At 49.3% G+C, this 14,144-nt stretch overlaps 1 protein-coding gene across 5 annotated transcripts in view; it reads left to right on the top strand.

Moving 5' to 3' along the window:
• The first annotated feature begins 262 nt into the window (after positions 1-262).
• ITPKB (inositol-trisphosphate 3-kinase B) overlaps positions 263-14,144 on the top strand; it is a 108,246-nt gene continuing 94,364 nt past the window's right edge. For 3 of the 5 annotated variants that reach the window (XM_054674681.2, XM_063791387.1, XM_063791393.1), the window contains exon 1: positions 1,847-3,920. In XM_054674681.2, the coding sequence (XP_054530656.1) occupies positions 1,989-3,920 (1,932 nt within the window). In that variant the 5' untranslated portion in view covers positions 1,847-1,988. Of the gene's footprint in view, positions 406-1,783; positions 3,921-14,144 lie in introns of those variants that run through there. The other 2 variants (XM_001141610.8, XM_063791399.1) reach the window with 1 other exon arrangement.

The following is a 14,144-nucleotide window of genomic DNA, read 5'->3' on the forward strand; positions in this document are numbered from 1 at the left end:
CAGACAGGCTCACAACTTCCTTCCTGCTTTCCTCCCCCAAGCCTCCGCCTTTCTCCCTCCTCCCTCCTCCACTACCCCCCCCCCACAACTTTTCTTTCTTTCTTTTTTTTTTTTAATCGTGCATTGAACAAACACTGAAGTAGCCCGGAGCAGACACTGACAGGGGCAGTATCTCCACGGTCGAAAAGGGCGTGCAGGGCCGGCTTGGCGTCGCCACTGACGGGATCGCCGGGCCCCTGAACCGAAGAGCTTTCCACCCTCTTTCGCACTCCTCTTTTTTGTCGTCCATAGCTTGTGAGAAAATAATTTCTGAGCATTTTTACTTTTAAAGCCATCTCGTCCCTACGAGGTTTGCGCCTCTGGGCATGTAGTCTACACAGGACCTGAGAATCTGAGAAACTGCAGGTAAGTTTGGCGGCCTTTTAATGGCTCTCGCCTCCGAACAACCCTCTTTTCCCTCACTTTCTGCTCTGGAGCGAATCTCGGCGTTCCTGGTTCCGAAACAGGGCAAAGGGGTGGGCTGGGGAGGCAGGGAAGGGGGTTTGATTTTGGAGGGTGACATGGAGTGGCGGTGGGGAGAAAATAGGGAGAGACGAGGTCTCCGCATTTCTCCTACCCGCCTTCCGGGCCGCTCACTCCGCGCCGCCTCCCCCAGCGCGCTCCAGGAGTCCCCAGGCTGGGGTCTCGGGGCGGCTCTGCTGGCGCCGGGCGAGGCTGCCCGGGATGCGGAGAAGCCCTGCGCTCCGCGGCGCTGCCCTGGGGTGTTAGAGCGCCGGCTCCAGGGAGGTTTGCAGAGCCAGAGGCTCTGTGCACCTAGGGCTGCTGCCCGGCTGCAGCCATGCACGCCCCTAAGTTCCTCCGAGTGGGCGCGGGTCCGGGAGCCCGCAGGGGCAGCCGCGTCCTCGGCAACAGGGCGCGCTGAGAGCGGACTCGCTCCGCGCGCGTGCGCGCGTATACACACACGCGTGTATACACACACACTCACAGACACCCCCCCATAGGGGACGACGGCAGGGGGGCAGCAAGTACTGGTTCCGGTAAAGAGAACGTGTAGAACCTCGGTGCGCCCACACTCACAAAACACTTGTCTAGGGATAGGCGACAAGGCTAGCACTGAAAAATGCTTCGGCTGCGGCCCCGCCGCCCGCCCAGGCCTTCGTAGGCCGAGAGGCACAGCCCCAAGGCTAGGGTCAGGAAGGTAAACGGCGGGCACGCGGGCGCCCTCCCAGATCCGGGCGCTGGCAGCGGCTCGGGCAAGGCAGGTCCCGCTTAGGTTCCCTCCGAGCCGGTCGGTCTCTGATGCCCCGAGAGGGTGGAGCAGGGAGACCCTGAAGCCCAGGGCGAGGGCTGCCGGGTTGCCCTGGATAGCCAATGTTTGCTCAGGCTGGGGAGACCCGGAGACGGTGGCTGGGGTGTCCTCAGCCCGGGAGAGCTGAGTCAGCCGCGCCCCGCACACAGCATACTTAGGAGCCAAGGACTTGGACCTCGCTTCTCGCCGGTCCGCGAGACGAGTATTAGGATTGGGATTTGAAGGGACCTCATAAAGCGCATCGCAGCCTGGGGCGGGGTGGGGGGCGGGGAAGCACACCCGTAACCGCGCTGGCGACCGAGGCAGCCGGGGCATGCCCTCGCCGAGCCTCGCCGTCCCCATAGGTGAGATGTCCGGTGGCGCTGGGTCCCGGATAGATTGTGTTCCCGGGGCTCCCTCTGGGTTCTGCAGGCGACCCCCAACTCCCCCCGCGCGCCCTCCAGGGTCCTGACTTTTCTCCTTGTATCTCCACAGCCGCACGGTTGTTTATGGAGCTTTGGGCGGGGGCTGAGCCCGCGGTCGTGCCCCCAGCCCGCTGCCCAGGCCATGCCGCCCCATTTGCGCGCGGAGCCGCGGCTGCCGGGCCTCCGGGGCTGAGCCGGGAGCGCCGGGAGGAGGAGGCGCCGGCGGCGGAGCAGGAGCGGGAGCCGCGGCGGCGGGCAGCGCGGGACCCAGTACTATGGCTGTGTACTGCTATGCGCTTAATAGCCTGGTGATCATGAATAGCGCCAACGAGATGAAGAGCGGCGGCGGCCCGGGGCCCAGTGGCAGCGAGACGCCCCCGCCCCCGGGGAGGGCAGTGCTGAGCCCCGGCAGCGTTTTCAGCCCCGGGAGAGGCGCCTCTTTCCTCTTTCCCCCAGCCGAGTCGCTGTCGCCCGAGGAGCCCCGGAGCCCCGGGGGCTGGCGGAGCGGCCGGCGCAGGCTGAATAGTAGCAGCGGCAGTGGCAGCGGCAGCAGCGGCAGTAGCGTGAGCAGCCCAAGTTGGGCTGGTCGCCTGCGAGGGGACCGGCAGCAGGTGGTGGCAGCCGGTACCCTCTCCCCGCCAGGGCCGGAGGAGGCCAAGAGGAAGCTGCGGATCTTGCAGCGCGAGTTGCAGAACGTGCAGGTGAACCAGAAAGTGGGCATGTTTGAGGCGCACATCCAGGCACAGAGCTCCGCCATTCAAGCGCCCCGCAGCCCGCGTTTGGGCAGGGCTCGCTCGCCCTCCCCGTGCCCGTTCCGCAGCAGCAGTCAGCCCCCTGGAAGGGTCCTGGTTCAGGGCGCCCGGAGCGAGGAACGGAGGACAAAGTCCTGGGGGGAGCAATGTCCAGAGACTTCAGGAACCGACTCCGGGAGGAAAGGAGGGCCCAGCCTATGCCCCTCGCAGGTGAAGAAAGGAATGCCACCTCTTCCCGGCCGGGCTGCCCCTACAGGATCAGAGGCTCAGGGTCCATCCGCTTTTGTAAGGATGGAGAAGGGTATCCCTGCCAGTCCCTGCTGTGGCTCACCCACAGCTATGGAAATTGACAAAAGGGGCTCTCCTACCCCGGGAACTCGGAGCTGCCTAGCTCCCTCATTGGGGCTGGTCGGAGCTAGCTTAACGATGGCCACGGAAGTGGCAGCGAGAGTTACATCCACTGGGCCACACCGTCCACAGGATCTTGCCCTCACTGAGCCGTCTGGGAGAGCCCGTGAGCTTGAGGACCTGCAGCCCCCAGAGGCCCTGGTGGAGAGGCAGGGGCAGTTTCTGGGCAGTGAGACAAGCCCAGCCCCAGAAAGGGGCGGGCCCCGCGATGGAGAACCCCCTGGGAAGATGGGGAAAGGAAATCTGCCCTGTGGCATGCCGGGCTCTGGGGCGCCTGAAGTGGGCAAAAGGCCAGAGGAGACGACTGTGAGCGTGCAAAGCGCAGAGTCCTCTGATGCCCTGAGCTGGTCCAGGCTGCCCAGAGCCCTGGCCTCCGTAGGCCCTGAGGAGGCCCGAAGTGGGGCCCCCGTGGGCGGGGGGCGTTGGCAGCTCTCCGACAGAGTGGAGGGAGGGTCCCCAACGCTGGGCTTGCTTGGGGGCAGCCCCTCAGCACAGCCGGGGACCGGGAATGTGGAGGCGGGAATTCCTTCTGGCAGAATGCTGGAGCCTTTGCCCCGTTGGGACGCTGCGAAAGATCTGAAAGAACCTCAGTGCCCTCCTGGGGACAGGGTGGGTGTGCAGCCTGGGAACTCCAGGGTTTGGCAGGGCACCATGGAGGAAGCCGGTTTGGCTTGGACGCGTGGCACAGGGGTGCAATCAGAGGGGACTTGGGAAAGCCAGCGGCAGGACAGTGATGCCCTCCCAAGTCCGGAGCTGCTACCCCAAGATCAGGACAAGCCTTTCCTGAGGGAGGCCTGCAGCCCCAGCAACATACCTGCTGTCATAATTACAGACATGGGCACCCAGGAGGATGGGGCCTTGGAGGAGACGCAGGGAAGCCCTCGGGGCAACCTGCCCCTGAGGAAACTGTCCTCTTCCTCGGCCTCCTCCACGGGCTTCTCCTCATCCTACGAAGACTCAGAGGAGGACATCTCCAGTGACCCTGAGCGCACCCTGGACCCCAACTCAGCCTTCCTGCATACCCTGGACCAGCAGAAACCTAGAGTGGTAAGTCTTGCTCTGAGATTTGCCCAGAACTCATGCTGATTTCAGCAGACTTTTGATGCCCTATGCATCCCTTTTTCTTACTTTCTACACAGTCATGAAAACTCAGACCAGGGCCCTGGGACAGTCACAGTGAATAATTCTGTCCAGGTGTGTTTGCTGAGGTGGAAGCAGAGGCACTGACCATGCACTTTAGCTTGGACAGTGAATCTGAGTCTTTCTACTATTTCCATGCATATCTTAAAAAACAAGTTTTAAAAGTATTTCATGTAGGTCACCACGCTTCTTGGGAAAATAATATTCATAAACGTCACCAAAAACTTCTGGACTAATCCCCAAAGATAGTGAACTGAGCTACTGAGTGTAGTTTTTGTCTGATCAGGTGAAACACCTAACTCTGTGTTTCATTCAGGCCAAAGAAAATTGACAAGGATATCATCAAATTAAGTTAGCCTCTACTAATAAGCCAGGAAAATGAGTGATGTGAATCTATGACAGGACCCTGAAACCTGTAGATGTGGTTGTGGCCAGTCAACTGGGTGAGGAATCACTGAGCCTCAGTAAGTTAAGCCAGACCATTGCAATGTTTGTGTGGTCAGTGTAACCAAGGTGCAGTTTGATGTATGAATTAAATGAAAACCATACTTTGAGCTAAGCAGATGGTTTCTTCAGTATCACAGGCACCTGAGTGTTATCTCCGGAGTAGGTACCTCCTAATGGATGTACATGTCAGTTGGTACAGGTTGACATTTCAGGTATGTTTTCACGTGCCTCTGGTTTGGGTCATCACACTGACATCTTGTTCTGGTTATGGCAGTAGACAGGAGTTTATTTCTATTACATGGTTAATCGAACTTGTAGGCTGCTTTTACTCTTAGGAGGATCAGAGTATCTTACAGAAGACATAGGAGTTGAAGCTAGCACTTCTGAAAAGGTCTGGGCTTTCTCTTAGCTTTTCCAGAGAGCATGGGGAATTTCCTAGTTCAGCGTGCCAGGGGTGGTTGTGCTATATTGGGGGAAAGTCTGCATTTTATTATAGTAGGTAGCCTTCCGATTTCATCTTGAATATCAAATACTCTTCACTGTACCTCAGTAACTTTCTCCACCACGACTGGGAGCTTTCTACTCTGCATTCTTCACTAAGGTATTTTGGACCACAAAACATACTCCTCTCTGATTCCCTATTCACGAATCACAGTCTGGATTTTTGAAGACCAGGCATTCCTTTTCATGAAACTCTGCTTTTTGCTGATGATCTGGAGGCAAATGTGTATGCAAAATCGCCCCAATCAGCCTGGCATTTTGTGGCTAGGACAGGGCCCCTGGGCATTATGCACCTGCTGTCAGGCATAGGCGCACCACCTTTAGAGGGGGAAGCGGTCCACCTGGAAGGGGATGGTGGTCAAGGGCAGGTGGGAAATACTTATTTCTGAAGGCATGGGCCAGATTTCTCTTTCTGCCCAGCAGTTAGAGGCCTACTGAATAAGAGATGGTCCCCCGTCCCATCCCTCCCAGTTGCTTTTGAACTCCTGAAGCATAGCTGGAACAGCCAAAGTCACTTTAACTTGTTCCCTGACTGTCCATTCACCCTTTCTAGTGGTAGATTAGCAACTTCTATTGGCTGGTTGTCAAAACAGTTTGTGTCCCGATGTTTGAAAACGGCTCTTGTCTAGAAGAGAATTAACGGGGAGATCAATAACGACAGGTGACTTTTTTTTCCATTTGCCAGAAGGATGCCATTTGAGAAACCAGAGGGTTAAGTGGTGTTTTTAAGTTAGTGAACATATCCAGAGGTAGAAACGAGGCCAGCCTGTTGTCCAGTCTACCTCCCACCTTTAAACAGGTTTTCAGACACCCGCAGAGCAGAGCCAGGGAAAAATTCCCTGCCGGCTTTGCTCTCTGAATCACATGAGACTGGTGGGAAGTGGGGTGTGTGTGTGTGTGTGTGTGTGTGTGTAGGGGGGTAAGGGTGGGTAACCAACTGGAAATTATGGGATCCTAGGGACTTTTGAGCTTTGGTTGAGTGCTTGCACGATAAGCAAAGTTTTCTTCTTGTACAGATTGTTACGCTGGAGCCTTATCTGTGACACCCAAACATCAGCTCATTGGGTCAAAAATCACTTGATTACCTGCAATAGATATTTTGTCTACAGAAGGCCAGACATCTTGATGCAGTGAGTCTTTTGGCTGGGCCTTTCTGTGTTTGATAGATAAAAGCCCCACCAGCTCTGTCTGAGGTTCTACCAAACTGATGTAGCATTCTCTTTTCTGGACTTTGCTGTGTCTGTCCAGCTACTGCACAACGCTATAGCTGCACACTCTCATGCTTGCTCACACTTGCTTACACTCGCCCTCACACATGCTCACACTTACCCTCCTATGCTCACACAGGCTCCCACTTGCTCACCCCACTCACACAGGTCTGAAATGGCATGTTCAGCGTTCCAGTCACATAACCAACCCCTGGCCCTCAGACCCACACTAGACACTGAGATTTTTTCTATGCTGCCCTACCTTCCCACAGAGTTAAGCCTTTCGGGCCTCCTGTGGCGCTTTCTTCATCCTTGCTGAGGAATGAGTGTGTATGATTTGGTGTGCAGGCAGCGGGTGACAGTATATCTGCTTAGTAGGGATCAGACACTTGAAATTTGCTCAGAAATAGTTGCATTACACGCCCAGTGTGCAATGGCTGAAATTCAGGCACATTCATGCTTACTGTTCTCCGAGATCTAAACAAAATCAAATTGCACTGAGCAAGGATAGTGCTCAATCTTTTGTTCTTTCTGACAACTAAAAATTAACCAGCGGTTGTTTACTTCCCTATATAATTCTGTTTAAGATAATCTGGACCATTGAGACACCAGGCTTAAAATGTTGTATTAAGATATAAAAGTACCTTACTTTAAAAATAGATTTTTATTGATTTATTTCAAAATTGTTCTGTCAGTTATATGTACAAAAAAAAAACAAAAAACAAAAGAAGGCTGGGCACGGTGGCTCATGCCTGTAATCCCAGCACTTTGGGAGGCCAAGGTGGGTGGATCACTTGAGGTCAGGAGTTCAAAACCAGCCTGGCCAACATGGTGAAACCCCGTCTCTACTAAAAATACAAAAATTAGCTGGCGTGGTCGCGGGCGCCTGTAATCCCAGCTACTTGGGAGGCTGAGGCAGGAGAATTGCTTGAACCCTGGAGGTAGAGGTTGCAATGAGGCGAGATTGTACCACTGCACTGCAGCCTGGGCTACAGAGTGAGACTCCGTTTCAAAAGAAAACAAAAAACAAAACCAAAAAACACTGGCCTAATTACCTGGGGGGGGTGTATAAAGAAGTGTAATACAAAACCCTTGGCTTCATGGTGCTTACTGTTTTTTAAAGGCCATTGGAATTTTGTTTCCTTAGCTTTTTTTTTTTTTTTTTTGATGTTGACTAGTTTTGTTGTCTTTTTTTTTTCTGAGTGAAAAACGAACTCATACAAATAGTAAAAAATCCAAACAGTTTAACATGGTTTTATGTGGTTTTGAAAAGTGTGTAAAAATTTTAGTTTGGGGTAAACCAAACTAAAATTTAAAAGCCTAGAGGGGTACTTTAAAAAATGCATCTATTGGTGAATACTTTTAAGTGGAAAATTCTTTTCTAGATGAGAATGTTGAAAGCTCAGATTTGTGGGGTTATGAGCTCAGGTTGCATATGCTGTTTTCTGAAGATGGGGTACCCTTCTTCTCTCAGGCACATGGAAAGGATCTTTCTGGCAAGGGCTCAGCAGCTTTGAGATCTGGGAGGACCCCGACTCATTTATGTTGGGTTCCGGGTATGACTCTGATCTGTTTGGGGATGAGGAAATAAACACTCAGAAATTCAAAGGGAACCAAGGACACACTCATGGGCTCTGCTTCTCTAGCTTAGTTTTCTCCTCTGAAAATGTGGGTATTGTATGGGAATGATCTCATGGGGTCATCTAGTTCTGTCTGTGACTATGTAATTGAAGACATCTGATTTAAAGCCTAGTGTTTGTATTAGGGTATCAGGAAATGCGACAAGACTTCTTAGGTGTGGGTTTCCGGCACTGAGGCCAAAACTGGGCACTTTTACTTTTGTGCTTTTGCTTGAGACCAATTGATTGATCTGCCTATCTTCTATCTCTTTGCCATAAGCAAGGCTCTTTGTAATTTCACACTGAAAAAGTATCATCAAAATAAATCATCAGTACCATACCTAAGATTAGCATTAATAATTAGTCTGGTGGTAGAGACAGCTGGTAGGATGCCAGAACATTAACCTGAACAGTAAAAGATTCATTCTGTTTAAAAACAAAAAGCAGGGCATTGTCCCCCCTCAGATACTGAAGTCTAGAAACTGAGGCCTTGCCCACACAGAGCCAAAACATCACTTCAAAGACCTTGTCTTATCAAAGATAAAAGTATTCAGCCAGCTTAAAACCTTTTCAAGTAAAGGTGAGGTATACAGACAAAGAGAGATTGATTCTAAGCATTGCTACTTATCATGCAAATGCTTAGACTTTGCAAAACATACAGCTCAAGACTCACCCGCTTTTAGGTACTACAAGAAAACATTAAACCAGTCAGTCGGTGTTTTTAGAGAAATATATTTCAGGTGTTACATGAGTCATTTTCAGAATTTTTGTTTTTAAATGCTGAATTGCTACAGAGTCACTTTTCTGATTTTGTTGGCACATACCTGTTAAATGCAGTTCCAGATTAGATTAGTACTGGCTAGTTTATTTATATTCCTAGGAGTATTGATAACATTGTTTAGGCTTATTTTATTTTGTCAGGTCTCAATTTAGTTATCTAAAGGTAGAATTTTAAGGTATTTAATGGAAAGAATTTTATATCTTGGTGGAAAAAAAACTACAGACTTTGGATAATCAGGAGGTGGTTCAGAATTAACTTGGGAAGTCTTCTAAAGCACGTTGTGATCGCAGCCTCAGGGTAGAGGGTTCTGTGGATTTTGGTGGGAGAGGAGACCTTGGGATGGTAGGTTTATGCATATGGTACTCTCAACTCCATGACAAGGCCTTGCTGTGATTTTTCTTTTCCTCACTGGGTAGAATTGGCATCATGAAAGATGTATTTTTCAGCCATCAGGGGAGCTCATTGTTAACAAAAGTCACACCAAACCCAACTATGAACTCTTTGGTAATTTGAAAAGTGGAGTGGCAGCTGCCTGTTTGGGATTTTGTATTACCAGTTCTAAGATGGTTGCCCTTCCTGTGTTAACTTACCAAACCAAGTGACGATGGTGTTACAGGCAGTCCCAAACAACACGGAGCAGAAACAATCAGCATCTCCTTCAGACCCATGGGTCCGGTCCATCTGACTGTGGAGGGCTACCTTGGTGATCTGGAAGAATCTGCTGACCTGGTCCCTTGACCTTGTAGTCAAATTTGACTTGCTGAAGTTCTGCCAGACAGCTCTTCATTTTCTCACTGGGCCCCCTTCATTCACCCCAACTTTCTGGTGAAGACAGCAGCCCTGATCCATTTTTCCAGGAGTAAACTATTATCTTAAATACAGTTCAAGTCTCCTTGGTTGACAGACACCATAAATATATATGATCTCATTAGGAAGTTAGGCCTCTGTGCTTCCTATTAAAAAATAACAAAAACTAGGCCAGGTGTGGTGGTTCATGCCTGTAATCCCAGCACTTTGGGAGGCTGAGGTGGATGGATCACCTGAGGTCAGGAGTTCGAAACCAGCCTAGTCAACATGGTGAAACCTCGTCTACTAAAAATACTAAATCTACTAAAGATACAAAAATTAGCCGGGCATGGTGGCACACACCTGTAATCCCAGCTACTCAGGAGGCTGAGACAGGAGAACCACTTGAACCCAGGAGTTGGAGGTTGCAGTGAGCCGAGATTGCACCATTGCACTCCAGCCTGGGTGACAGAGCAAGACTCTGTCTCAAAAAAACAAAAACAAAAACAAAACAAAAACTTTTCGATAGCTTCCATAATTAACAGTATCGAAATCTGGGTCTGGGACAGGCTTTAGAGCTCATTTCCTTTTTTTTTTTTTTTTTTTTTTGAGATGGAGTCTCGCTCTGTCACCCAGGCTGGAGTGCAGTGGCATGATCTTGGCTCACTGCAACCTCTGCCTCCCGGATTCAAGCAATTCTCCCGCCTCAGCCTCCCGAGTAGCTGGGACTACAGGCGCATGCCACCATGCCCGGATAATTTTTGTATTTTTAGTAGAAATGGGTTTTCACCATGTTGGCCAGGATGGTCTCGATCTGTTGATCTTGTGATACTCCCATCTCGGCCTCCCAAAGTGCTGGGATTACAGGCGTGAGCCACCGCGCCTGGCCTCATTTCCTTTAATATCCACATTTTACAGAGGAGGAAAGCAAGGGTGGAAAATAGTCAATACCATTACAGGACCCATGGTTACACCCTTCAACTAACAAACTTCCTCAGTGGATAAGCTCCTTACTCGCCTTTGCAGATCCACCTCAGCTTTGAACGCAGTGCATGCTTTTAAAGCATTTGTTAAAGGAATGGGTGAATGAATGAAGGAGAGAAAAAATCCCTGCTGCATTATCTACCCATAAAAGAAATACAGAACCATCTGGAAGGTGAAGAACAAAGAAAGGGAATCAAGCCCTGGGAATGCAAGTTTGTTGCTTATTCCTGTGACTGCTGCCACAGGGATAAGGGTGCTAGGCTTGGGTTTAGGAGACTTGGGTGAAATTCCAGTGTACACATGGCTAGCAAGCTCTCTGAAAAATGGGGAGAGTAAGTGTGACCTCATGGAGTGGTGAGCGTTCAATTATGTCATGTTTATAAAAGTGCCTAGCACTGTACCTGGTACATAGTAGGGGTGTAGTAGTAGTGGTTTCCTTTTGTTCAGTTGCAGGGTTGGGGATTACTTTAAGGCTTAGACTCAAAGCGATAGGAATGAATTGCTTGGTCAGCAGAAGTGCACACTGCACACCGGCCTCAAGGGACAAGGTCAACCACGACACGTTTGCAAAGTGTTTGTGCAGGGAAGACCACTCTGATGTTTCTTACTTAAAGGCAGGGTCTTCCAACTTTGTCTGATACGGACTGACTTGTTACAATCATTTCACAGGCAAGCCAACACTCAGGCTTTTGACTAACTTGTCTGGCGTGTTTCTCAACAACTCCATTAAGAATTCACTGTTAGAAATCTGATCTTTTCTCCTCTGTTGAGCTTTACTTGGGCATTTTATTGATTTGATATCACTTAGTAGAAACCCATTCAACAAAAGGTATCTCTTCAGGTCACTAGTCAATACAGCATTTTTTATTTCCTGAGATTTTTACTTCTATTTTGCCCCACATCAGCTGGTAAGTTTTATAAGTAAGCAAAAAGTAGGAGCTATAGACAATAAGGAAGCAGAATGAACCTCTGCAATTCATATTTATGTATGATTTCACTTGGAGTGGGAGGAGATGTTTTTTTCCCCATCTTTGAATAAGTAGAAAAACATCTCATGTAACCTGGGGTGGTGTTGGTGAATTTTCAGCTGAAGGGAATCCTTCCTCGTGAAGCTCACTGCTATCCTGTTAATCTAGCATTTTACTTTTGTGGTAAGATTCTGGGTGGAAAGGGAAAATGAAATGATACAGCATCTCAAACATAGGCATCAAGATTATTTCCGTTGACCTGGTGACCAAGATTAGGGTTTGCCTAACCCAGAGATGATAATATGTATTAATGATGAAGGGTAAGGGCCGGCCCTTGGCCAAGGAGAACTCTTCTGAAGGGGTGGGCCATTTGCTCACATTTATAAAGTTGGTCTCAGGGCGTTGAGGGGTGGGGGTGCAAACGAGGTGCTTTTACCTCTGGCTTTTGGGGCAATGACAGCAGTTTTCTTTCTTGGCCCTTCTAAAGGGTTCTCTGCATTCTGTCCCCCTCCCCGCCCCCATCCATTAAAGGAGAACGAATAAACTGATTTTACTGTTTTCCAAGAAGAAGCCATAACACATTTTATATTACCAGTGCTTAATATTTTCATGAACTACAGGGAGCGTTCAGCCTGCCGCGAGAAGGATTTGATTCCCTGGTGACTGGCCATCCACCCAGCTCAATCTGCAATCTCTCTTGGTATGCTGCCGAGTTGGTGGGACCTGGGCAATTACAAGGGAGGTCACTGCACCCCCAGGCAGTTCCCAGCAAGTGTTTTTTCCAATTTCACTGACATTCTTTCCGGGCTCAACTCAATTTGTTTTCATCTTCTCTATGGCAATTGATGACTGACTGTGTAATTCAGCAGGATCTCCTGTGAAGTGCTTCTTCCCCAGTTGAATAGGAGCTGGTGTTTGTCTAAGCCTCTGCTTATGCATGAGGTATAATGCTTTTTATATGTTATATAATGCTCTTATGCGTTAGCTATCTGAATGATAGATTTAATAAAATATACCTCATAATATTATGGGGAAAGGATGACGGCTGGTACAGAGAGGAACTTGGGAGTATCACTTCTGTAATCCTTATCTAACCTGAATCTGTTAGCAGGAAACTGAAAAGGCCTGTGTATGACAATGAGATAAACAATTTTAATCTCTTAGCAATGTCAAGTGGAAAATCTAACTACCTGCCAGTAGCTTAAGAAATGGCTAAGAGATTTTGTTGGGCACAAATAATCCTGAGACCCAGATTGCTGAGCCAAGGGTAGGAAAATTGGTTTTGCTATGTGTTACAGCTTGGAAGTGAGAAGGTCACTGTTTGAGAAACTACTAAAAAAACCTTATGGATTAAACATTCGCCAGTGTAGGGGACATTTTGAATGTGTTATAATTGATATTTTAGTCTATATGCGGCCGCTGAACCCTTTTTCTTTTACAAAAAAAAAAAAAATTATTGAATTTGAGACGGAGTCTCACTCTGTCGCCCAGGCTGGAGTGCAGTTGTGTGATCACAGCTCACTGCAGCCTCGATCTCTCCAGCTCAAGAGATCCTCACACCTCAGCCTCCCGAGTAGCTAGGACTACAGGCTCGTACCATCATGCCTGGCTAATTTTTTATTTTTTAGTAGAGACATCTCTTGCTATGTTGCCCAGGCTGGTCTCGAATTCCTGAGCTCAAGCAATCCTTCCACCTTGGCCTCCCAATCCGCCTTGGCCTCCCAAAGTGTTGGGATTACAGCTGGGAGCCACTGAGCCTGGCCTTCTCTTTTTCTTAACCTTTCTCCTTCATCATCATCATAGTCATCACAGCATTAAACACTCATTAATATTGACCATCTGGCTAATTGCAAGTAGTTGAGGAGACTCAAGACCTCCTCTGAGAATGTTTTTTGTGCTTAACAAGTGAACGTGCTTGAAAGACTTGTGACTCTCAGATCCAGCACTTGACCTCATTGGGCCTCTTTGGACTTGGGTATCCTCAATCTGTAAAATGGGTATATTGATAGTCTTCCTACCTCATGTGGTCTTTGTGAGTCCAAATAAGACGTGTATACAGTCATTTGGGGACAGTGAATTATTTCCTGCCTAAATGAGTTTTTAATTATGAGTACGATGACTTTGCTTTTTTACAAAAAGAGAATGGACAAGGGCAAGCACTCACTCATGAAGAGTATTCTGACCTTGTTGCTTGAAAAGAAATTGCTAAGGACTATGTTAAAAGCAATCTCTGCGTCCACAGCAGAGCCAGTTCTGAGGTGGACGGAGCAGTGAGGTCGGGTTGGGATGAGGAGATATTCTGGATAACGCCCCGGTTTCACTTCAGCCGCAGCATCGTCTCCTCTTGCCTGTGTGACCATCTCGGCCGTTGTAGACTGTGGACGCAGCCTCCTCCAGCTGTGGTTTGCCCACTCGTCAGTGGGCATGCAGATGTAACAGATACCAGGGAAGGCTGGAGTGGGCAAGGAGGGGGCCCCAAAGCAGGGGTCTCTTGCTCCCTGAACAGGGCTGCCAGCTGCTGAATCATGATAGGGAGACTGCACTGCACTCTAGAGTTTGAGGGTACTTAATGGGGGCATGGACTTTTCCAGTACCTTGAGTGGTTTTCTCTTCTGTGTCATGGAAAGTGAAAGGGGGGAATTCAGCAAAGTCTTGAGCTTTTAATTACATCTTGAGCAGATATTACATTCAGTAGATATATACTGGGTGCCTCTTCTGTATGGCCAGGCCCTGGGCTAGGTCTGGCAACCACTGCCTCCTTTTTCACGGAGCTGGATCTCCCTTCGGGTGGCTGCCCACTTTGAGAAGTGCACTTTGTACCCAGTGGCAGCCCAAAT

The sequence above is a fragment of the Pan troglodytes genome, chromosome 1 (assembly GCF_028858775.2).
Source record: "Pan troglodytes isolate AG18354 chromosome 1, NHGRI_mPanTro3-v2.0_pri, whole genome shotgun sequence".
Taxonomy (NCBI): Eukaryota; Metazoa; Chordata; class Mammalia; order Primates; family Hominidae; genus Pan; species Pan troglodytes.